Source organism: Falco naumanni, unplaced genomic scaffold, assembly GCF_017639655.2.
Source record: "Falco naumanni isolate bFalNau1 unplaced genomic scaffold, bFalNau1.pat scaffold_403_arrow_pat_ctg1, whole genome shotgun sequence".
Classification (NCBI taxonomy): Eukaryota; Metazoa; Chordata; class Aves; order Falconiformes; family Falconidae; genus Falco; species Falco naumanni.
The window spans coordinates 1,141-22,663 of record NW_024427480.1 but is presented as its reverse complement, the minus strand read 5'-3'; the positions used below and the strand labels follow the sequence as shown (position 1 = coordinate 22,663).

Here is a 21,523-nt window from a genome sequence, read left to right as displayed (position 1 = left end):
TTTCCCTTGGGGTGGGAAATCATCCCGGAGCGACACGGGAGCGTTGCCTGCCGGAGCGCCCCCCGATCCACCTCCTTCTCCATTATTTTTTTTTTTTTCTTTTTTTCCAGGAGAAAAGCTGGATTACAAAGCCTGCGAGGCACTGGAAGAAATTTTCAAGCGGGTCCAGTTCAAAATCGTGGATTTGGAGCAGACGAGCTTGGACGAAGACGTAAGTGGCCGTGAGTTCTCCCGGCTTTTCCTTCCCGTTCCTAACGCCAACCTCATGGGATTTACTCCTTGGCTTTTCCCGGGCATCGACTTTATTTTTTTTTTAGGATTCTCCCGTCCTCCCATGCCCTCTCCCTTCCTATTCACGCTCGGATTTCAATCCGTTGGCTGCTCCAAAAAAAAAAAAAACCAACCAAAAAAACACCAGCTTGACCGCTCACTCCAAAGCCCGGCTGGCCACGAAGCTCCAAGGGGATTTGAAATCCCGATTTTTTTTTTAATTATTTTTTTTTTTTAAGCTGTTCCCAATGTGGTAGCTCTCCAACGGCTTCTTGGGGCCAAGGGTGAAGTCAGATCCCAGCGGATAAAAAATGAAGTAATTAAAAATCATTTTAATCAGCTCTGATCCCAAGTTCCCCTTCCCAAGGGAGCATCCCCTTCGGATCCCGGCATCTTCAAGGATCTTGTTTTTCCCGCGTCGCCTATCCCTATCCTGAATTTATATTGATCCATGTTTCCTTGGAAGCTTACATTGCTTTTTTTTTTTAATTATTTTCCCATCTGTTTTTATCCCTGGAGCAATATTTGGGAATGCTGTGCAGCCAGGAGCCTGCATGGCCGCGGAGCAGGCGATATTCCCTGGGTTTTTTTTTTGTTTTTCCCGTTTGCCTTTTCCAATCCTCCGGGTCTTTCCACTTTTTTTTTTTTTTTTTCTGGAAGCCTTTCTGCCCGCTCCTTCAGCTAATTTGCTCCGAAGAGGCTCATTATCTAATTAAGCAAATCGTCCCGCTTCTGCCGTAGGAGCTTTTGATGTTCCACAGGAGTGAATCCAGCTGCTAATCCGTTTCTATTCCCAACCCCGTCCGGGATTTCTTTTTTTTTTTTTTATTTTACTTTTTTTTTGGCCTGATGGGATTATTTCTTGGCTGGGAAACTGTGGCTGCCACATGGGGAGCTGGAAAATCCCGCAGGGAGCAGCCAGGTGCTGAGCCCAGCCCCGGTGAAAAAAGGGAAAACGAGAGGAGAAAAGGGAAAAAAGAGAGGGGAAAAGGGAAAAAGAGAGGGAAAAAGGAAAAAGAGAGGGGAAAAGGGAAAAAGGGAAGAGAGGGGAAAAGGGAAAAAGAGAGAGGAAAAGGGAAAAAGAGAGAGGAAAAGGGAAAAAGAGAGGGGAAAAGGGAAAAAGAGAGGGGAAAAGGGAAAAAGAGAGGGGAAAAGGGAAAAAGAGAGGGGAAAAGGGAAAAAGAGAGGGAAAAAGGAAAAAGAGAGGGGAAAAGGGAAAAAGGGAAGAGAGGGGAAAAGGGAAAAAGAGGAAAAGGGAAAAAGAGAGAGGAAAAGGGAAAAAGAGAGGGGAAAAGGGAAAAAGAGAGGGGACAAGGGAAAAAGAGAGGGGAAAAGGGGAAAAAGAGAGGGAAAAGGGAAAAAGAGAGGGAAAAGGGAAAAAGAGAGGGGAAAAGGGAAAAAGAGAGGGGAAAAGGGAAAAAGAGAGGGGAAAAGGGAAAAAGAGATGGAAAAGGGAAAAAGACAGGGAAAAGGGAAAAAGAGAGGGAAAAGGGAAAAAGAGAGGGAAAAGGGAAAAAGAGAGGGAAAAGGGAAAAAGAGAGGGGAAAAGGGAAAAAAAGGTGGGAGAAGGAAAAAAGGGGGGGAGAAGGGAAAAAAGAGGAGAAAAGGAAAAAAGAGGGGGAAAGGGAACAAAGAGGGGAGAGGGAAAAAAGAGGGGGAAAGGGAAAAAAGAGGGGAAAAGGAAAAAAGAGGGGGAAAGGGAAAAAAGAGGGGAAAAGGAAAAAAGAGGGGGAAACGGAACAAAGAGGGGAAAAGGGAAAAAAAAGAGGGGGAAAGGGAAAAAAGAGGGGGAAAGGGAAAAAAGAGGGGGAAAGGGAAAAACCCAACCAATTTCCTGCATCCTCGGAAGCGGTGTGCGAGTGCTGGCACATCCTCGGTGCCGCAGCTGCGCCGATCCGGCACTGGATCCCTGGATCCCTCCTCCCATTCCAGGCTTTGCCGGATCCCTGGTTTTCCCAGTGGCAGGAACACTGGGAATACCACGAGGTGCCTGTGTTTTTTTGGGGGGGGGGAGATATTGTTTGTTTTTTTAATCCTGCTGGGATATTTGTGGGCAGGGAATGTGCGGAGACCCCCGGTTTGTGCTGGGGGGGGGGGGGGGGGGGATGCAAAACACCCCGGTACCACCAGCCACGGGGGCAGGCGGATCCGTTTTCCCATTTTCCCAATTTTTCCCTTTTCTCAGCCTTTTCCCACCGGCTGATTCTCCGTGGGTTTTTTTTTTGTTTGTTTGTTTGTTTTTATATTATTTTTTTTATTTCCAGGGCGCCTCAGCGTTATTTGACATGATCGAATATTACGAGTCGGCGACGCATCTCAACATCTCCTGCAACAAACACATCGGCACCCGGGGGTGGCAGGCGGCCGCCCGCATGATGAGGAAGGTCGGTGCTTCCTCCCGGTTTTCCACCCCCTCCCCATTCCCAATCCCAACGGGTTTTTTTTTTCCAAATGCTCTGGGCTGAGCCTTTTCCCAAGCTTCCCACGCGCCTCCAAGATGCGCCGGATGGGATTTGTGCTCCCTTTTATCCAGAAAACGAACCTCTCAGGGAGGGGGGGGGAGAAAAAAAACCCTTGGAGGCAGGAAAAAAAAAAATTAAAAAAAAAAAAAAAAATCACTTTTCCCACTCAGCGAGCAGGCGGAGAAACTGGGAATGCAGATCCCATTAAAAAAAAAAAAAAGGGGAATAAAAGCAAAGTGTAATTAGCAGCGTGCTCACAGGGCTGGGTATTAATTATCCTTACAGCAGGGGTGACTAGCGCCGGTGTTTTGGCTTTGCTGGGCTAATTAACCTCATCTTAATGAGTGTCTCGTGCTCTCCCCGCTCGGGGCGCGGCACCAAACTCACCCTAATTACCTCCCTACCTGCGAATTTTAATTGCTGATGGTTCAAGTGGCAACGGCCACGCAGGCAACCTCGGAACAGGCGATGCCCCCCCCCCCCCCCAACCTTTCCCCTGGGTTTTTGGGGGGCGGGTTGTGGCTTGGGGATCCTCAATTCCTTATTTTTTGGGGGGGGGGGGGGGATAGAAAGGGAAAATTGGGAAGTGGGAAAGGATTTCTGGTAGCACGGAAAATACTCCGTCAGCCCGACAGAGGTTGGCTGGGCTGGGGGTCTCCGGGAGGGATAAACGGAGCGTTCCAAGCCGGGAAGGAGCTCGGGGCTGGGAGGGAGATCCCTGGATTCCTGGCTCGAGGCTTTCCCAACCCTTGGATCCAGGCAGGGGATCCGGGCAGCCTCATCCCGAGGATGAGGGAAACTTTTCCGTGGAAACCACCAAGATGCTGGGGGGTCACCCAAAGCGCATCCCGAGCGGTGCCGGAGCGCGAGGGTGACCGTAGGTCGGGCGCCGGGGTGATTTTCTGGGTGATAAAAGTGGTTTTGGGGGATTCTTTGGGGTTCTCTGAGCAGCTCCCGGCTCTTGGCTTATCCAAAGCCTGCGGGGAGGGGGCGGCTGAAATATTTAAATCACCCGAGGAGCTTTTATCGGGGGCTGGGAGGGGATTTGGGCTGTAAAATCTCTTGGGTTTTATCCCGATCTGGAAAAAAACCAGGGATAAAAGCAGCTGAGGCTGATCCCTTTGATTTCCCCCCCCTCCCCTCCCCCCCCCCCCCCCCCTCAGACGAGCTGCCTGCAGTACCTGGATGCTCGAAACACCCCCTTGCTGGACCACTCAGCACCTTTCGTGGCACGGACCCTGCGCATCAGCAGCAGCCTGGTCATCCTGCACCTGGAAAACACCAGCCTCTCGGGGCGCCCGTTGGTGTTACTGGGTGAGGCACCCAAGGGTGGTGGTGGGCGGGGGGGGGCCGTTCCCAGTACCCCCCAGTATCCCACAAGACGGTGGGATGAGCGGAGCAGGGATGCGGCGGCAACGGGGCTCGCCGCCCCCGTGATGCTGAGAGGGGGTGGGGGCTGCGTGGGGGCACAGGTGGCTGTGCCAAAGAGGGGGGGAGGGGGGGGGGGGGGGCGGGTATTTCTGTGTCAGCCCCCTGTCATTAAGCTAATGAATTAACGATCGAGCCGGAGCTGAGGGAATTTTTCCACCTTTTTCATTTTTTCTGAGGTCGCTTTAGCTGGAAAAACAAAAAATAAAAAAAAAAGAGGGGGGGAGGAGGGCAGGGGGCAAGCGGTACCCCCCAGCCCCATCCTGCCCGCACCAGCTGCTGCTGCTTCCCTCTGCCCATGGGACGGCAAAAAAAAAAAAGGGGATTCCTGCGGGATTCCCGGGTAGATCCCTCGGCAATCCGGTGTTTCAGCCGGCATCCCGGCTCCGGGCGTGAGCGCTCATCCCAACGCGGCCGGGATGCTCCCAAGCCCTCGCTTTGGGGGGGGAGGGGCTGTGCATGAGCCCCTTTTTCCAAGCTATCCCAGTGTGGCACGTGGATTAAAGGGCTGGAATTCTGGAATTTGGGGTTTTTTTAATTTTTTTTTTTTTTTTTTTTTTTTTTTACCCCCAGCCACGGCTCTGAAGATGAACGTGAATTTACGGGAGCTGTACCTGGCCGAAAACAAGCTGAACGGGCTGCAGGATTCGGCTCAGCTGGGCAACCTGCTGAAATTTAACTGTTCCATCCAGATCCTGGACCTGAGGAACAACCACATCCTGGATTCAGGTGAGGATCCCTCGATCCCTCGGGCACAGCACCCCGGTTCCGTGGAACTGGGACCCGGTTTCAAGGCGGCGAGGAGCTCGGCTGCAAAGCGTGGAGCTTTTGAGGGGCTGCCCTGGTGCTGAGCCGCAGCAGGAGGGGTGCACAGCTCAGCTCCAGCAGGATAAACCCCTCTTTTTTTAAAAAAAAATAATCAAGTAATTAGAGAAATTTTAATTGCTTCCTGAGCCAGGTGCACGGAGGCGGGGAGGGGGCTGCCGCCCGCGTCGCCGACGCGTTTTTTTTTACCTCCCTCCATCTCTTCCTCCCGTTTTAATTTTTTTTTCCTCCCGTTTTAATTTTTTTTTCCTCCCGTTTCGATTTTTTTTTATTTTTCCCCCCCCCCCGCTCCGAATTTGCTATCAACCCAGGAATTCATGTAAACAATCCCAGCCCGGATTCGGATCCAGCACCGCGGGTTGGTGACGGATCCGCGCTGCGGTGCCTCGGCGTGGGTCCAAAGGTAGCCCGACGTGCCCGAGTGGCTTGTCACCAGCCCTGTTGTGGCCACCCATGTTTTCCGGCTGGGTCCCACACCCTAAAGCGCAAATATTAATTTTATCACCTTCCAGATCAGCTGCCACGTCCCCAGCGCCTTTGGGTGCTTCGTAAAGGAGCGGCGCCGGGGCTGGATGCGGCCGCCAAGGGGGGTCGTTGGGTGATGCTGGGGGGAGGGGGGAGTGGGGGGGGGGGCAGGGGGTCCGCAGCGGGGGTGGCGTTGGGGTGCTGAGTCCTTCTCAAATCAGATTTGTAGCCATTTCACAACGGTGCCAGCCCCCACCCTGGGCAGGATTAGGCCAGGAAGGTCTACAGTGCTGTAAATCCTACCGGAGCGGGCTGGGGGAGGGGAGGGGGGGGCACCCCAAACAAACACCCACCCCCAAGCACCCAGTCCCCCCCACCCCTTTTACTCCCTCCCTGGGAGGGGAGTTCGTACCCTGCTCCGTAGGCTCCAGCCCGATATTAATTAATTTTCGACACCCAGAGGTTTAATTACCCGTGGGAGCGATGCCACGTAAACGGAGGAGCGGAGGGAGGGGGGTTGGATGGGGGGAGGGGAGGGGGCTGGTTTGGGGAGACCCTACCGGCGCCGGAGCTCGGCATGACAGCGCCGTGGCTTTCTCCATCACCAGCTGGGAACAAGTATCAAAGGAAAAGCGCCCTCAGAGCCGGCAGGATGCGTGCCGTTGGGGGAGGGCTGCCCCCCCAGCTGTCTTTTTATCTCTTTTTTTTTTTTTTTTTTTTTTCTTTTTTTTTTTTGTTTGTTTCTTTGGGTTTTTTTCCCAGGCTTGGCGTACATCTGCGAAGGGTTGAAGGAGCAGCAGAAGGGGCTGGTCACTCTGGTTTTGTGGAATAACCAGCTGACTCACGCCGGCATGGCCTGTCTGGGGGTGACGCTGGTGAGCAGAGCTCAGCACCATCCTGCACGGGGGGGTGGGGGTTAGGGGGGGGTGGGGGGGATGGCTTATTGCCGGGTCAGGATGCTGCGTCCCTTGTCCCGGACTCAGCAGCCCCCTGGGAGGAATTAAACCAGTTGGAGCTGGGGATGGACCCGCCATCCCATCCGCCTTGATCTACCTGTATCCCTGAGCATCCCCGAGCATCGCTGAGCATTCCTGCATCCCTGAGCATCCCTGAGCATCCCCGAGCATCCCTGCATCCCTGAGCATCCCCGAGCATCCCTGCATCCCCGAGCATCGCTGAGCATTCCTGCATCCCTGAGCATCCCCAAGCATCCCCAAGCATCCCCAAGCATCCCTGAGCATCCCTGAGCATCCCTGTATCCCTGAGCATCCCTGCATCCCCGAGCATCCCCGAGCATCCCTGAGCATCCCTGCATCCCCAAGCATCCCTGTATCCCTGAGCATCCCTGCATCCCCAAGCATCCCTGAGTATCCCTGCATCCCCGAGCATTCCTGCATCCCTGAGCATCCCTGAGCATCCCTGTATCCCTGAGCATCCCTGAGCATCATTTTATCCCCGAGCATCCCTGTATCCCTGAGCATTCCTGCGTCCCTGAGCATCCCCGAGCATCCCTGTATCCTTGAGCATCCCTGAGCATCCCTGTATCCCTGAGCATCCCTGTATCCTTGAGGATACTTCCTTGAGGATGTAACCTTTTTTTATTATTATTTTTTTATTTTATTTTATTTTTTTGTCCCCGCAGCCCCACACGCAAAGCCTGGAGACCCTCAACCTGGGCCACAATCCCATCGGGAACGAAGGAGTCCGTAACCTAAAGAACGGGCTGATCAGGAACCGCTCCGTCCTCCGCCTGGGCTTGGCATCCACCAAACTGACCTGCGAAGGTGGGGGGAGGGGGTGGTGGCACCCACCCACCCTGTGCCTCGGCCCCCCTCCCCTCCCCCCAAGCCCCCTAGATCCCTCAGAGCTTCCCCCTGCTGTCGGGGCTCCGCTCTGCTCCCGCAGGATGGGGCTCAATCCGGCTCAGCTCAGCCCCGTGGGGTCTTTTGGGGGGGGGTGGGGGTTCAATCTGGTTTAGCTCAGCCCCGTGGGGTCTTTTGGGGGGGAGGGGGGGTCAATCCGGCTCCGCTCAGCCCCATGGCGTCTTTTTTTTGGGGGGGGGGTGGTGTCAATCCGGTTCAGCTCAGCCCCGTAGGGTCTTTGGGGGGGGGGGGGGGGGGGGAGGGGGGGCTCAGTCTGGCTCAGCTCCGCTCTGTGGGGTCTTTTGTGGGGGGTTGGGGAGTCAATCTGGTTCAGCTCAGCCCTGGGGGTTGTTTTTTTGGGGGGGGGTGGGGGGGTCAATCTGGCTCAGCTCAGCTCTGTGGGGTCTTTTGTGGGGGGCTGGGGAGTCAATCTGGTTCAGCTCAGCCCTGGGGGGTCTTTTGGGGGGGGTGTGTGGGGGTCAATCTGGTTCAGCTCAGCCCTGGGGGGTGTTTTGGGGGGGGGTGGGGGGGTCAATCCGGTTCAGCTCAGCCCTGGGGGGTGTTTTTTGGGGGGTGGTGGGGGGTCAATCCAGCTCAGCTCAGCCCTGGGGGTTCTTTTTTGGGGGGGGTGGAGGGTCAATCCAGTTCAGCTCAGCCCTGGGGGTTGTTTTTTTGGGGGGTGGGGGGTCAATCCAGCTCAGCTCAGCCCTGGGGGGCGTCTTTTTTTTGGGGGGGGGGGGTCAATCCGGTTCAGCTCAGCCCTGGGGGGTCTTTTGGGGGGGTGTGGGGTCAATCCTGTTCAGCTCAGCCCTGGGGGGTCTTTTTTTGGGGGGGGTGATGCGGTTCTAACCCAAACGCCGCAGTCGACGCGGCCGGAGGCGCTTCATCCCCTGCGTTCGGCGCGTCCGGCGTCTTCCACGCCGCCTTTTGCTGAGCACCCAAGTTCCCAGCACCCCCCAAAACGCCCCCCCCCCCCCCCCCCCCCCCCCCCCCCGGGGGAAGCAGCGTCCCGTTTTTTTTCCCGTTTCCTCACCGGTGTTTCTTTCCCCATTCCCGGCAGGCGCGGTGGCGGTGGCGGAATTTATCGCCGAGAGCCCGCGGCTGCTGCGTTTGGATCTACGGGAAAACGAGATCAAGACGGGCGGGCTGATGGCGCTGTCGTTGGCTCTTAACGTCAACCACTCGCTGCTGCGTCTCGATTTGGACAGGGAACCCAAAAAAGAGTTGGTGGGTGACGCGACGCCCCCCTCGCCCATCCTCACCGGGGGGGTTTCATCACCTAAGTGACCCCCCTCCCCATTTTTTTTTTTTTTTTTTGTTGGTTTTTTTTTTTTTGTTTTTTTTTTTTTTGTTCTTTTTTTTTTTTATTCTTTTTTTTTTTTTTCCCCCCGTAGGTAAAAAGTTTCATCGAAACGCAAAAGGCGCTGCTGGCCGAGATCCAGAACGGCTGCAAACGCAACTTCATCCTGGCCAAGGAGAAGGAGGAGAAGGAGCAGAAGGTGCAACAATCGGCGTCGATGCCGGAGATCAGCGCGACGGAGCCGCTGGAGGAGGGAACGGGAGAGGACGGCGGCGACGGCGGCGGCAGCGCCGCGGCAAAGGGGGGAGAAACCAAAGAGCCCCCGACGGCGGCGGAAAACGGGGCGACGGAGCCGGCGGAGGACGACGACGACGACGACGGGACGGACTCCGATTCCGACACGGATTCGGACGCTGGGTCGGAAACGAAAGAGCAGAGCGAATCGCCCAAACAACCCGACTCCGCCATCCCCCCCCCGCCGTCCCCGGAAAAAACGGGGGAGCGGCCGCCCCCGCCGCGCGGCACCGGGAATCCCGCCGCCTCTCCGGTTGCCGCGCCTTCCCAGGGAAACGAGAGAAGGATTTCGGTTTCCAGTCCCGGGCGAGGTCATAAAATCTTTGTGGTGACGCGGGTGGAGAGCCTGCCGGAGCCGCGGGGGGACACCGGTGCCGTAAATCCTGAATTCCCGGCACGGCAGGCGAACGGGGCGCTTCCCGAATCCGCCGCCGGCGGTGGCTCCGACCGTGACTCCGTCGCCTGCGGCAGCGCGGCGCACCATGACACTCCGCTCCTCAACGGATTGAAGATGGATTTTGCCCGAGCGCTGCCGGAGGTATCCTCGGACGGCGACGGCAAAATGGGAAGCTGCGGCGCCGGGCACGGTAAGAGCTCCGGATCCCAGCCCCCTCCGGCTCCCAAAATCCCTGCGGGAAGCCGGGAGCCATTCCCAAGGGTTTCAATCCCGGGCACTTGTCCCAACGGGATGCTCAGGGATGCTCGGGGATGCAGGGATTCTCAGGGTTGCTCAGGGATGCAGGGATGCTCGGGTATACAGGGATGCTCAGGGATGCTCAGGGATGCAGGGATGCTCATGGATGCAGGGATGCTCGGGTATACAGGGATGCTCGGGGATGCTCAGGGACGCTCGGGGATGCAGGGACGCTCAGGGATACAGGGATGCTCAAGGATTGAGGAATGCTCAGGGATGCTCAGGGATACAGGGAAGCTCATGGATGCTCAGGGATGCAGGGATGCTCAGGGGTGCTCAGGGATGCAGGGATGTACAGGGATGCTCAGGGATACAGGGATGCTTAGGGATACAGGGGTGCTCAGGGATGCAGGGGTGCTCAGGGATACAGGGATGCAGGGATGCTCAGGGATGCAGGGATGCTCAGGGATACAGGGATGCAAGGATGCTCAGGGATGCAGGGATGCTCAGGGATACAGGGATACAGGGATGCTCAGGGATACAGGGATGCTCAGGGATGCAGGGATGCTCAGGGATACAGGGATGCTCAGGGATACAGGGATGCAGGGATGCTCAGGGATACAGGGATGCAGGGATGCTCAGGGATACAGGGATGTACAGGGATGCTCAGGGATGCAGGGATGCTCAGGGATACAGGAATACGTCGCTGAGGGGCTTTTCCCAGGGAAGTTGGAAGCCGAAGCAAATCTGCCGCGCTTCAGGGCTTCGTATTTTTTTTTTTTTGAAGCGCTCCTTAATGAGGCCGAAGTTAACGAGCCCTGCGGGAAGCTGGGTGACTTAGGCTTTCCCTGTGGATTATTTTTTTGGGGGGGGGTGGGGGGGGGAGGGAGGGGGAGAAGCGGGAAGGCAGGGGAAGCACACGGGGGCCGTTTCCTTGCAGAGCTGAGCTGCTCCAAGAACGAGCAGGAGCTGGAGGAGCTGCTCCTGGAGGCCAGCCAGGACGCGGGGCAGGAGCCGCTGTGACCGCAGGTGAGCGGGGACAGGGACAAGGGACAATCCCGGGAACATCCCGAAGGATCGGGGACCCCCCAAGCGCCGCTTTTTCTCTTCTCGCAGGTCCTTGGGGGGAGGCTCCGGCGTAACTTTCTTCTCTTCCCGCTCCACACCAGGATTTAAGAAACCAACCTCGGGCTTCAGGACAAAGGGTTCTTTTAAAAAAACCAAACACAATTTTTTTTTTTTTTTATTTTCCTCCCCCCCACAAACACCCCCACTTTCCTGCTCCCAGATTTTCCTATTTTCCGATGGATTCCCCCATGGAAAAAGGGGGGGGGGGGGGCGGGGATGCTGCGGTGTCCCCGGGGCGATGGAGGGAAGGGAAAGGAGCAGAGAAAAAAAAAAAAATGATCCAGGTGGGAAGAGACCCTTCGCCTTTTCCCGTTTGGGGGTTTGGTTGGTTTTTTTTTTTTGGTGGGGTGGTTTTTTTTTTTTGGATTATTTTTTTTGGATTTTTTTTTTTTTTTTTGGTTTTTCTCTGAGGAGAAGATCCCACGGGCATCGATCCCAGCGGGAAATGGGAATCCACACACTACAGGGATTGCGGTGTCTCGTCACTAACAGATCCCCAGGACGGGCTGCGTCCGCAGCCACGATGGTTATTTATTTCTAAATTCCTTTTTTTTTTTTTTTTTTTTTCGTCTTTTGATTTTGTTGGGGTGTTTTTTTTTTCGTTCGTTCGTTTGTTTTCGGGAGATATTTATCATCCGCTGCGACGTTTTTAGGTGGGGGAATTAGAGGATGGTGGTAGAATTAATTAATTCCTTCTGGGCTAATTGCAACCGAACTCCTGCTCCTGGGCTGCCGTTAAAAAAAAAACAACAACAAAAAACCATAAAAAAATATAAAACACCCACAAAACCAAACCAGAAACACAAAAAGCAGCAGTGGGGGAGCCCCCCCCCCCCCCATAAATCCCTCCCCCCCTCATGTAAATCCCCCTCCCCAGGGGCTGGGAAAGGAGCTGCTGGGCCATGAGCCCAATGAGATGGGGACCCCCCCCCTTTTGTGGGGGGATGGGGGGCGGGGGGAGGGGGGAGACCCCCCCCATGGGACCGCGGGCATCCCCCCCATCCCAGCGCGTGGGGATCCCTGGGGAAAACCGGCCGGCGGGGGGTGGGTGACACCTGGGGACCCCCACCCCCCCCACACCCCTGCCCCCAGGGGTGGCCGAACCCCTCCGGATCCGGCAGTTGGTTTTCTCAGGGAGGGTGCTGGGGGGTGGGGGAGGGGTCCTGGGGGGTGGGGTGGGGGGGGGTGGGGGGGGAGGGGGAGGCGTCGCTTTTCTTTCTTAAGTGCAATAAATCTATCAGGGAGCTGCGGGTGCTGGGGGGGGGGGGCTGCGGCGCTGACACTAAGGGGGGGGGGCGTGGGGGGAGGGGCTGGGTGTTCGTCGTTTCTTTCTGTCGTGTATTTTTGTTAACACTGTTTTCTATTAAACGAGATCTGCATTCGTCACCGCCTCCCCTCCCCCCTCTTTGGGGGTCTTCCTGGGGGGGGGGGGGCACCTGGGTCATCCCATTTCGGGGGGGGGCTTCTGTGGGAAGGGCTGGGGGAAAATTCCCAGACACGCCCCCCCCCCTCCCCCCCCCCCAAAGCGGGATTTTTCCAAGCGTATCCCACCACGTTGCCCCCAGCACATTTGCCACTGATCTCCCCCCCCCTCAAATTAACCCCCCCACCCTTTCACCCTCCCCCCAAAGGACGCAGGACCGCCCCCTCCCCCCCCCCCAAAAAAAAAAAAAAAAAAAAAAATTGTATCACATTTAAACCAAGACGTGGAGCAGGAGGGGTTAAACTGGTGTTTAACTGGTTTATACTGGTGGTTCAACATCTTTTTTCAAGGGTCTCTCCCACCCAACGCACACCCCCACCCCCCGTTCTTCCAGGAACATCCCCCCACACACACTTTAGGGGGAGGGGGTGGCTTGTTGGGGGTCCCAGCTTGTAGCCACCCCCCCCCAGGGACCCACTTACCAGGGGGTGGTCCCCAAATTGGGGGGGGGGGGTGTTTGAGGTCACCCAGAGGGGGTTGGGGTCACCCAGATGTGACCCCCACCCCCCCAGGATCCTGTGGGGTCTCCCTTTGTCCCCCCCAGTCTCTCCCAGTCACCCCAGTTCCACCCCCAGTGGCATTTTCACCCCCCCCCGCGGTGTCTCTTCTTGGGAGGGGGGGGGGGGGGGGGAGGGGACAGGAATTATCCCTGTCCCCATCCCTGTCCCCAAACAGCTCCCAGAATTCACCAGCGAGATGGGGGACCCCCCCCCCCTCCTTTTGTGGGGGGATGCAGGTGTGGGGGGGCCACCGGTGTCACCAACATCCCTGCCCATTTTGGGGGGAGGGGAGCCCCAGGTCCAGGGGGTGTCACTGTCACTGGGGGGGGGGGGATGGTGGCCGCTGGAGCCCCCCGACACCGGTGTCACCGTCACTGGGGGGGGATGGTGGCCGCTGGAGCGGTGTCACCGTCACTGGGGGGGGATGGTGGCAGCTGGAGCCCCCCGACACTGGTGTCACCATCACTGGGGGGGGATGGTGGCCGCTGGAGCGGTGTCACCGTCACTGGGGGGGATGGTGGCCACTGGAGCCCCCTGACACCAGTGTCACCGTCACTGGGGGGGGGATGGGGGGGGATGGTGGCCGCTGGAGCGGTGTCACCATCACTGGGGGGGGATGGTGGCCGCTGGAGCCCCCCAACACCCGGTGTCACCGTCACTGGGGGGGACGGTGGCCACTGGAGCCCCCCGACACCGGTGTCACCGTCACTGGGGGGGGACGGTGGCCACTGGAGCTCCCTGACACCGGTGTCACCGTCACTGGGGGGGGGGATGGTGGCCACTGGAGCGGTGTCACCGTCACTGGGGGGGGGGATGCTGGCCGCTGAAGCCCCCCGACACCGGTGTCACCGTCACTGGGGGGGGGGACGCTGGCCGCTTGGGGCCAGGGGGTGGGGGTGGGGCGGGGGGGGAGGCTTCAGGCGATCGAGGCCGCGCAGGAGCCCCATTTTGCGGCGGATGGAGTGGTCCAGGTTGACGGTGACGGCGAGGAAGACGCGGGCGTCGCGGGCGGTGAAGGGGAAGTGGCAGGCGAGGAAGGTCTGGAAGAGCTCGGGGTCCCCATCCAGGCTGAGGACGTTGTGCAGGGGCTGCCGGAGGGCGCTCAGCTCCGCCAGGTTCTCCTGGAAAACGTTCCACAGAGATTTAGATTCCAACTCCGGCGCCGTTTGGCTTTGCCAACCGTCTTCCAAACATTGCAACGCCCAGCTGAGGCGGCACGGCCAGCGGTCGGCCAGGACCACCCAAGCGGCGGCGGCGCGGGGGGAGGGACCCCCGGGGACGCCGGGGGTGCCGGGGGTCTCGGCGCGGTGCAGGAGGAGCCGGAGGGTGATGGGGATGGTGTTGACGATGCGGCGGAGGTGGGCGCCGTGGGTGGGGAGGTAGCGGCTGAGCGGGTCCTCGGCGTCGTGGAGGCAGCGGAAAGCGCGGTGGATCCAACGGACGGCTTCGCGCTCCGTTTCCCGGGAAGCGGGAAGCGCCGGGGCGGGGCGGTGTTTGGCTCGGCGGCGTTCCAGGTTCCCGGTGATGATGCGGTACATGAGGTCTTCCCGCGTTTGGATGGCGGCTTCCAGGAAGCGGAGGCGGGACCGGTAGCCCATTTCCGGGATGGAAAAGGGTAAAGTGACGGTGCGGTTGAGGTAGAGGTAACCGTTATCGGCGAGTCCCTTCATGCAACCGGTTTGCTCCAGGCACGGCACGATGACGCTGGGATCGACGGCCAGGATGAAGATGAAGGGAGCGTTGGCGTCGGAGAGTAACGTGTTCATGGCGTTGAGGACGCCGGCGACTTTTTCCGGGTAACAAATATCCAAACTGGTGATTTCCAACACCACGCGGAGCCGGCGGCGTTCGAAGATTTCCATAAAAGCCAAAAAATCCACCAAGATTTCCACTTGGCCGCGGACTTTATTCATGAAACCCAACTGGGCGGCGAACCTCTCGCTGTTGGTCAACCGTTCGATCTTCTGCTTCTCGCTGATGATTAAATTCTTCAAAACGGAGACGGCGCCCAAGACCAAACCGGAACCGGAGAGGGAGGTGATGGCGCTCCCCAAAACCTTCAAGGCGTGGTGCTCCTTGAGGCCGGGGAGGAGAAGAGCCGCCAAGAGGAGGGCGAGGCCGGCGGTGAGGATGAAGAGCAGCCCCCAAAGCTTGAGGCAGGCGCCCCTCTTGAGGATCCACTCGCGTTGGGTGAAACCGGAGGCGAAGCGGGGCCGGACGCCCACCACGTGGTAGACGCTGAGGAGCAAAGGGCCAAAGTGGTGGCGGACGTTGTCGCAGAGGGTGGTGACCAAACCGGCCCAGAGTTTGTCGCAGCCGGCGTATTGCCACGCGCTGAAGCGGACGAAGATGAATTCCATGTTCTTCCTCCTCAGGTGGCCCTCGGTGACGACGGGTTTGTAGAAGGTCAAGTACCACAAGGCCACCAAGAGGCCCCAGCCCTGGGGGCTGCGCGGTTTCTGGGGGCTGCGGCGGAGCTCGGCCTCCTCCCGCCGCGCCATCTCCTCCCGCATGAAACCTGGGGGGGGAGGGGATGGGACACGGGGGGGTGACGGCGCCGTGCTGGTGGCCGCGGGACGGTTTATACTGGGGGTACTGGTGATTGTGGGACAGCGGTCACACGAGCTCAGGCTGTAGAGGGGACACTGGTGGGGCAGCTTATACTGGGGATGCTGGTCACTCTAGCTCAGCCTATACTGGGGGTACTGGTGATTGTGGGACAGCGGTCACCCGAGCTCAGACTATACTGGGGACACTGGTGACCATGGGACAGCTTATACTGGGGATACTGGTCACCTTAGCTCAGCCTATACTGGGGACACTGGTCACCCTAGATCAGCCTATAGTGGGGACACCAGTGACCATGGGACAGCCTATACTGGGGACACTGGTGACCATGGGACAGCTTATACTGGGGACACAGGTCACTCTAGCTCAGCTTATACTGGGGATGCTGGTCACCCTAGCTCAGCCTATACTGGAGGTACTGGTGATTGTGGGACAGCGGTCACCCGAGCTCAGGCTGTAGAGGGGACACTGGTGGGGCAGCTTATACTGGGGATGCTGGTCACTCTAGCTCAGCCTATACTGGGGGTACTGGTGATTGTGGGACACTGGTGACCCGAGCTCAGACTATAGTGGGGACACTGGTGACCATGGGGCAGCTTATACTGGGGATGCTGGTCACCTTAGCTCAGCCTATACTGGGGGTACTGGTGATTGTGGGACAGCGGTCACCCGAGTTCAGACTGTAGAGGGGACACTGGTGACCATGGGGCAGCTTATACTGGGGATACTGGTCACCTTAGCTCAGCCTATACTGGGGGTACTGGTGATTGTGGGACACTGGTCACCCGAGCTCAGACTATAGTGGGGACACTGGTGACCATGGGACAGCTTATACTGGGGATACTGGTCACCTTAGCTCAGCCTATACTGGGGACGCTGGTCACCCTAGCTCAGCCTGTACTGGGGGTACTGGTCACTCTAGCTCAGCCTATACTGGGGACACTGGTGACCATGGGACAGCCTATACTGGGGACACTGGTCACCCTAGATCAGCCTATACTGGGGACACTGGTCACCCTAGATCAGCCTATACTGGGGACACTGGCGACCATGGGACAGCCTATACTGGGGACACTGGTGACCATGGGACAGCCTATACTGGGGACACTGGTCACTCTAGCTCAGCCTATACTGGGGACACTGGTGACCATGGGACAGCTTATACTGGGGACACTGCTCACTCTAGCTCAGCCTATACTGGGGACACTGGTGACCATGCAACAGCCCATACAGGGGACTCCAGTAACTGTAGCTCAGCCTGTACTGGGGGACACTGGTCACCCTAGCTCAACTTATACTGGGGACACTGGTAGCTGGGGCCCATCCCCCTCCATCCCCCTCCCCTCAAGCCCCCCCAGCACCACCCCCCGGGGGGCCTCATCCTGCCCCCCCCCCCCTCCCCCTGGCAGCCGTGGGGTGGGATTGTCCTGCAGGGGGGACACCCAACCCAGGGGCGGGGGTGGGGTGGGTGCCATGGGGACCCCCAGCACCCAGTTTTGGGGGATGGGGGGTGGGGCGCCCCCAGACCCACCCGTGACCTTGTCCAGCAGGGAGTAGAGGCGGTGGCCGCAGGGCGCGTAGAAGCCGACGGTGACAGGGGTGGCCGTGTGACACAGCGTCTTGGAGAGGCAGCGGCAGTAGATGTCATCCTCCGTCAGCGCCTCTGGGGGGGGGGGACCGGGGGGGGACAAGGGGGGGGTCACCCCGTGCCCCCCCCCCTCCCCAAGTCTGGGGGCGCCGCGGAGCCCACCCCTGCCATGGGGAGTGGGTGCTGCGGCACTGGGGACCCCCCTGCCCCAAGGCCTGGGGGGGGGCGAGGGGACGCGGGGGGAGCAGCACGGTGAGCGGGTTGTCATCGGGATGGGGGGGGCGGGGGGTGGGGGGTGGGGGGGGTGGGATGGGACTGGGATGGGGGGGGATGAGGTCGGACTGGGATTGGGATGGGGTGGGACTGGGATGGGGTGGGATTGGGATGGGACTGGGATGGGACTGGGATGAGACTGGGATGGGGTGGGATGAGGTTGGACTGGGATTGGGATGGGGTGGGATTGGGATGGGACTGGGATGGGGTGGGACTGGGATGAGACTGGGATGGGACTGGGATGGGGTGGGACTGGGATGAGACTGGGATGGGACTGGGATGGGGATGGGGTGGGACTGGGATGAGACTGGGATGGGGTGGGATGAGGTTGGACTGGGATTGGGATGGGGTGGGACTGGGGTGGGATTGGGATGGGGTGGGATGAGGTTGGACTGGGATTGGGATGGGACTGGGATGGGGTGGGATTGGGATGGGGTGGGACTGGGATGAGACTGGGATGGGATTGGGATGGGATTGGGATGGGGTGGGATGAGGTTGGACTGGGATTGGGATGGGGTGGGATTGGGATGGGACTGGGATGGGGTGGGACTGGGATGAGACTGGGATGGGACCGGGATGGGACTGGGATGAGATTGGGATGGGACTGGGATGGGATGGGGTGGGATTGGGATGAGGTGGGACTGGGATGGGACTGGGATGGGGTGGGATGAGGTCGGACTGGGATTGGGATGGGGTGGGACTGGGATGAGATTGGGATGGGACTGGGATGAGATTGGGATGGGACTGGGATGGGATGTGGTGGGATTGGGATGAGACTGGGATGGGACTGGGATGGGGTGGGATGAGGTTGGACTGGGATTGGGATGGGGTGGGACTGGGATGGGACTGGGATGGGACTGGGATGGGACTGGGATGGGACTGGGACGGGGTGGGGGGGGAAGGGGGGGATGGGGTGGGACGGGAGGGCCAGGCGGGACAGGAGGACCCAGCCCCCCATGTGCCCCCCCGCCCCCCCCCTACCTTTGTGGTCCCGGGGCTCCACCTCGGCGAGGGGCGGGGGGCAGCAGGCGCCCCTCCCCCCCCCGGGGCCCAGGCAGGCCACGCGCTCCTCGCAGCAGGGGGGCTCCGCGGGGCTCCCCCCCCGCGCCGGCGAGCAGGTCCCCTGCGGGGGACAGGGGGTGACACCGGGGGCGGGGGGAGGGGGGACGGGGGGATGGGGGGGCACCATGGGGACGGGGGGACGTGGGGGCGGGGGGACGTGGGGATGTGGGGGCACCATGGGGACATGGGGACACGGGGGCAGGGGGACATGGGGGCAGGGGGGACATGGGGATGTGGGGGCACCATGGGCCATGGGGCCATGGGGACACCTTGAGGACAGGGGGACACCATGGGCCATAGGGACACGGGGACATGGGGACACCCTGGGGACAGGGGCAGGGGACAGGGGGACATGGGGATGGGGGGACATTGGGACATGGGGACAGGGGGACATGGGGACACCATGAGGCCATAGGGACACGGGGACAGGGGGACATGGGGACACCATGAGGCCATAGGGACACGGGGACACCCTGGGGACGGGCAGGGGACAGGGGGATGGGGGATGGGGAAATATGGGGACAGGGGGACATGGGGACACCATGAGGCCATGGGGACACGGGGACACCCTGGGGACGGGCAGGGGACAGGGGGACATGGGGATGGGGAAATATGGGGACAGGGGGACATGGGGACACCATGAGGCCATGGGGACAGGGGGACACAGGGAGACCCTGGGGACGGGCAGGGGACAGGGGGACATGGGGATGGGGAGATATAGGGACATGGGGACAGGGGGACATGGGGACACCATGAGGCCATGGGGACAGGGGGACATGGGGACAGGGGGACATGGGGACACCCTGGGGACAGGGGGACATGGGGACACCATGGGCCATAGGGACACGGGGACACCCTGGGGACAGGGGCAGGGCACAGGGGGACATGGGGATGGGGGATGGGGGGATACGGGGACATTGGGACACCATGGGGACATGGGGACACCATGGGGACGTGGGGACATGGGGACACCATGGGCCATAGGGACACAAGGACACCCTGGGGACAGGGGCAGGGGACAGGGGGACATGGGGATGGGGGGATGGGGGGATATGGGGACATTGGGACACCATGGGGACATGGGGACACCATGGGGACATGGGGACACGGGGACACCCTGGGGACAGGGGCAGGGCACAGGGGGACATGGGGATGGGGGATGGGGGGATATGGGGACATTGGGACACCATGGGGACATGGGGACACCATGGGGACATGGGGACACAAGGACACCCTGGGGACAGGGGCAGGGCACAGGGGGACATGGGGATGGGGGATGGGGGGATATGGGGACATTGGGACACCATGGGGACACCATGGGGACGTGGGGACATGGGGACACGGGGATGGGGGGATATGGGGACATCAGGACACCATGGGCCATAGGGACACGGGGACATGGGGACACCTTGGGGACAGGGGGACACCCTGGGGACAGGGGCAGGGGACATTGGGACATGGGGACAGGGGGACAGGGGGACACCATGAGGCCATAGGGACACAGGGACACCCTGGGGACAGAGGGACACCATGGGGACACGGGGACAGGGGGAGGTGGGGACACGGGGACACCCTGGGGCCATGGGGACACCCTGGGGACTCTGGGGAGCATGAGACAGGCTGGACTGGGAGCACTGGGACATCCCAAACTGGGGACTCTGGAAGAGCTGGTACAAGGGGCACAGGGTCAGCCAGGACTGGGGACACTGGTGACCATGGGGCAGCCGATACTGGGGACACTGGTCATGTTAGCTCAGCCTATACTGGGGACACTGGTGACCATGGGGCAGCCGATACTGGGGATACTGGTCAGCCGAGCTCAGCCTATACTGGGGACACTGGTGACCATGGGACAGCCTATACAGGGGCCCCCATTGACTCTATACTGGGGATACTGGTCACCCTAGCTCAGCCTATACTGGGGACACTGGTCACCCCAGCTCAGCCTATACTGGGGACATTGGTCACATTAGCTCAGCCTATACTGGGGACACTGGTGACCATGGGACAGCCTATACAGGGGTCCCCATTGACTCTATACTGGGGATACTGGTCACCTTAGCTCAGCCTATACTGGGGACACTGGTCACCCCAGCTCAGCCTATACTGGGGACACTGGTGACCATGGGACAGCCTATACAGGGGTCCCCATTGACTCTATACTGGGGATACTGGTCACCCTAGCTCAGCCTATACTGGGGACACTGGTCACCCCAGCTCAGCCTATACTGGGGACACTGGTGACCATGGGACAGCCTATACAGGGGTCCCCATTGACTCTATACTGGGGATACTGGTCACCTTAGCTCAGCCTATACTGGGGACACTGGTCACCCCAGCTCAGCCTATACTGGGGATACTGGTGACCATGCAACAGCCTATACAGGGGTCCCCATTGACTCTATACTGGGGACACTGGTCACCTTAGCTCAGCCTATACTGGGGACACTGGTCACATTAGCTCAGCCTATACTGGGGATACTGGTTACCATGGGACAGCCTATACAGGGGTCCCCATTGACTCTATACTGGGGATACTGGTCACCTTAGCTCAGCCTATACTGGGGACACTGGTCACTCTAGCTCAGCCTATACTGGGGACACTGGTCACCCCAGCTCAGCCTATACTGGGGATACTGGTTACCATGGGACAGCCTATACAGGGGTCCCCACTGACTCTGTACTGGGGATACTGGTCACCTTAGCTCAGCCTATACTGGGGACACTGGTCACTCTAGCTCAGCCTATACTGGGGACACTGGTCACCCCAGCTCAGCCTATACTGGGGATACTGGTTACCATGGGACAGCCTATACAGGGGTCCCCACTGACTCTGTACTGGGGATACTGGTCACTTTAGATCAGTGTATACTGGGGACACTAGTCACATTACCTCAGCCTATACTGGGGACACTGGTGACCATGGGACAGCCTATACAGGGGTCCCCATTGACTCTATACTGGCGATACTGGTCACCTTAGCTCAGCCTATACTGGGGACACTGGTCACATTAGCTCAGCCTATACTGGGGACACTGGTGACCATGGGACAGCCTATACAGGGGTCCCCATTGACTCTATACTGGGGATACTGGTCACATTAGCTCAGCCTATACTGGGGATACTGGTCACCCTAGCTCAGCCTATACTGGGGACACTGGTCACCCCAGCTCAGCCTATACTGGGGACACTGGGCACATTAGCTCAGCCTATACTGGGGGCACTGGTGACCATGGGACAGCCTATACTGGGGACACTGTTCACCCCAGCTCAGCCTATACTGGGGACGCTGGTCACCCTAGTTCAGCCTATACTGGGGACACTGGTCACCCCAGCTCAGCCTATACTGGGGACACTGGTCACCCCAGCTCAGCCTATACT

The 21,523-nt window shown here is 59.3% G+C and overlaps 2 protein-coding genes across 2 annotated transcripts; one reads left to right on the top strand and one right to left on the bottom strand.

The window, feature by feature from the left end:
- Positions 1–110: 110 nt before the first annotated feature.
- PPP1R37 (protein phosphatase 1 regulatory subunit 37) lies at positions 111–11,446 on the top strand (the record flags this gene model as incomplete). The annotated part of the gene is made up of 10 exons (XM_040581535.1): positions 111–211; positions 2,535–2,654; positions 3,896–4,046; positions 4,734–4,889; positions 6,213–6,325; positions 7,093–7,234; positions 8,373–8,539; positions 8,707–9,493; positions 10,481–10,569; positions 10,657–11,446. Coding segments are annotated over 9 exons (1,820 nt in total), but the record flags the coding sequence as incomplete, so codon positions are not given.
- A 1,326-nt stretch (positions 11,447–12,772) lies between these two features.
- Positions 12,773–18,269, bottom strand: NKPD1 (NTPase KAP family P-loop domain containing 1). The gene is made up of 3 exons (XM_040581534.1): positions 18,062–18,269; positions 16,751–16,882; positions 12,773–15,169 (listed from the first exon to the last, which is right to left on the bottom strand). The coding sequence occupies exons 1-3, from the start codon at positions 18,267–18,269 to the stop codon at positions 13,503–13,505; spliced, it is 2,007 nt and encodes a 668-aa protein (XP_040437468.1). The 3' UTR covers positions 12,773–13,502.
- Positions 18,270–21,523: the final 3,254 nt, after the last annotated feature.